This window comes from Austrofundulus limnaeus, unplaced genomic scaffold (genome assembly GCF_001266775.1).
Source record: "Austrofundulus limnaeus strain Quisiro unplaced genomic scaffold, Austrofundulus_limnaeus-1.0 Scaffold3567, whole genome shotgun sequence".
NCBI lineage: Eukaryota > Metazoa > Chordata > Actinopteri > Cyprinodontiformes > Rivulidae > Austrofundulus > Austrofundulus limnaeus.
The window spans coordinates 2,381-4,099 of NW_013955969.1; the positions used below are offsets into that span (position 1 = coordinate 2,381).

At 37.9% G+C, this 1,719-nt stretch overlaps 1 protein-coding gene across 1 annotated transcript; it reads left to right on the forward strand.

Annotated features, from left to right (window-relative positions):
• On the forward strand, positions 1–1,524 carry LOC106511914 (protein NLRC3; the record flags this gene model as incomplete). The annotated part of the gene is given in 4 exon segments (XM_014000636.1): positions 1–585; positions 673–846; positions 1,219–1,392; positions 1,478–1,524. Coding segments are annotated over 4 exon segments (980 nt in total), but the record flags the coding sequence as incomplete, so codon positions are not given.
• Between the last annotated feature and the right edge of the window lie 195 nt (positions 1,525–1,719).

A 1,719-nucleotide genomic window follows, 5' to 3' on the forward strand; every position in this document is an offset into this window, starting at 1 on the left:
GATGTTTTCTTTTGTTCATCTGAGCTTTCAAGAGTTTCTGGCTGCACTTTACATTTGTCTTAACTTCATGAATTCTGGTGTCAACCTACTAACAAAAAGGCGAACAACAGTTCTGCAGGATTCTAAACTTGAACATCTGTACCAGAATGCAGTGGACAAGGCTCTGGAGAGTCCAAATGGACACCTGGACATGTTTGTCCGCTTCCTGTTGGGTTTTTCACTAAAAGATAATCAAACTCACTTACGTGGTCTGATGAAAAAGAGAGGAAAACGATCACATGTCAAAGAACTGCTTGTGCAGTACATCCAAAAGAAGATCAGTGATTGTCCTTCACCAGAGAAAAGCATCCGAATGTTTTACTGGCTGAACGAACTTAATGACCATTCCCTAGAGTCAGAGATCCAACATTACCTGAAGGGAAGCGACTTTGCAGAAAAGCTCACTCCTTCTCAGTGGTCAGCACTTGCCTTCATCTTGTTGTCTTCACAGAAAGACGTAACAATGTTTAATTTGAAGAAATTCTCTGCTTCAAAGGAGGCACTTGTGTGGCTGCTGCCAGTAGTCAAAGCGTCAAACAAATCTCTGTATGTATAAAAAAATAAATGTACACAAAATGCTACCATTTATAAAATAAGATATTTATTTTTTCATTCCTTAAAATTTTCTTTTAGATTGTGTGGTTGTAACCTCTCGTGGAGAAGCTGCATAACTCTGATGCAAGTTTTAACTTCTGAGAACTCCTTTCTCAGAGAGCTGGACCTGAGTGACAATAACCTACAGGATGCAGGAGTAAAGATGCTCTCCCAGGGACTCATGAACCCAAAGTGTAAACTGGAAGTTCTCAGGTCAGTACGTGAGAACAAGACATTTATGTAGAACCCACAGTTCATTAGGAAGGGTTCTTCACAATCCAGTGCTTTAAAAGGTCATGTTAAAATACTACTACTTGTATTTTGTTTTATCTGGGTTGTGCAACAAAACCTAAAAATAAATAAATAAATAAAACTAATGACATGAAGTCATGTTATACTGGCATAATTTGAGGTAAAGTCATTGTAAACAGACAGGTGGTGTTGAGTATTTTTTTGGGAGTCGGATAACATTGAACCATTGGTCACCTTGATTTAGCGCTCAAGAAGAAGTGCTAAATCAAGCGCTTGAAAGCTTTTAGTAATTCATTAAGTTAAGCAAAGCATTTTGTTATTTATTTATTTCAGCTTGTCAGGTTGTCATGTTACAGAAGATGGCTGTGATGCTCTGGCTTTAGCTCTGAGTTCCAACCCCTCTCATCTGAGAGAACTTGACCTGAGTTTCAATCATCCAGGAGGATCAGGACTGAATCGTCTCTCTGCTGGGCTGCAGGACCCAAACTGGAAACTACAAACTCTCAAGTACAGTGAATGGAATTAAAACAGATGTGCATCCTCACACACCTTAGCCCATATGTTGATCTAGTTTCTCTTCTTTCGTACACAGCATTGATCATTGTGGAGCGTTTCGACTGAGTCCATCACCACAACGTTGTAAGTTAAACTTTCCTAGTTAATAAAGTTTCAACTCCTGCCAAAGACTGGAAAAACTAAATACACCTTTTTGAAGAAAATGTGCATAAAACACTTGTTTCTCAAAAAAAAATTTCACATTTTCTTTAAAACGACTCATTTTGTATGTTAAAAAACTATGTTTGTCTACTTAAAAGTTAATGCAGAATGTTATGT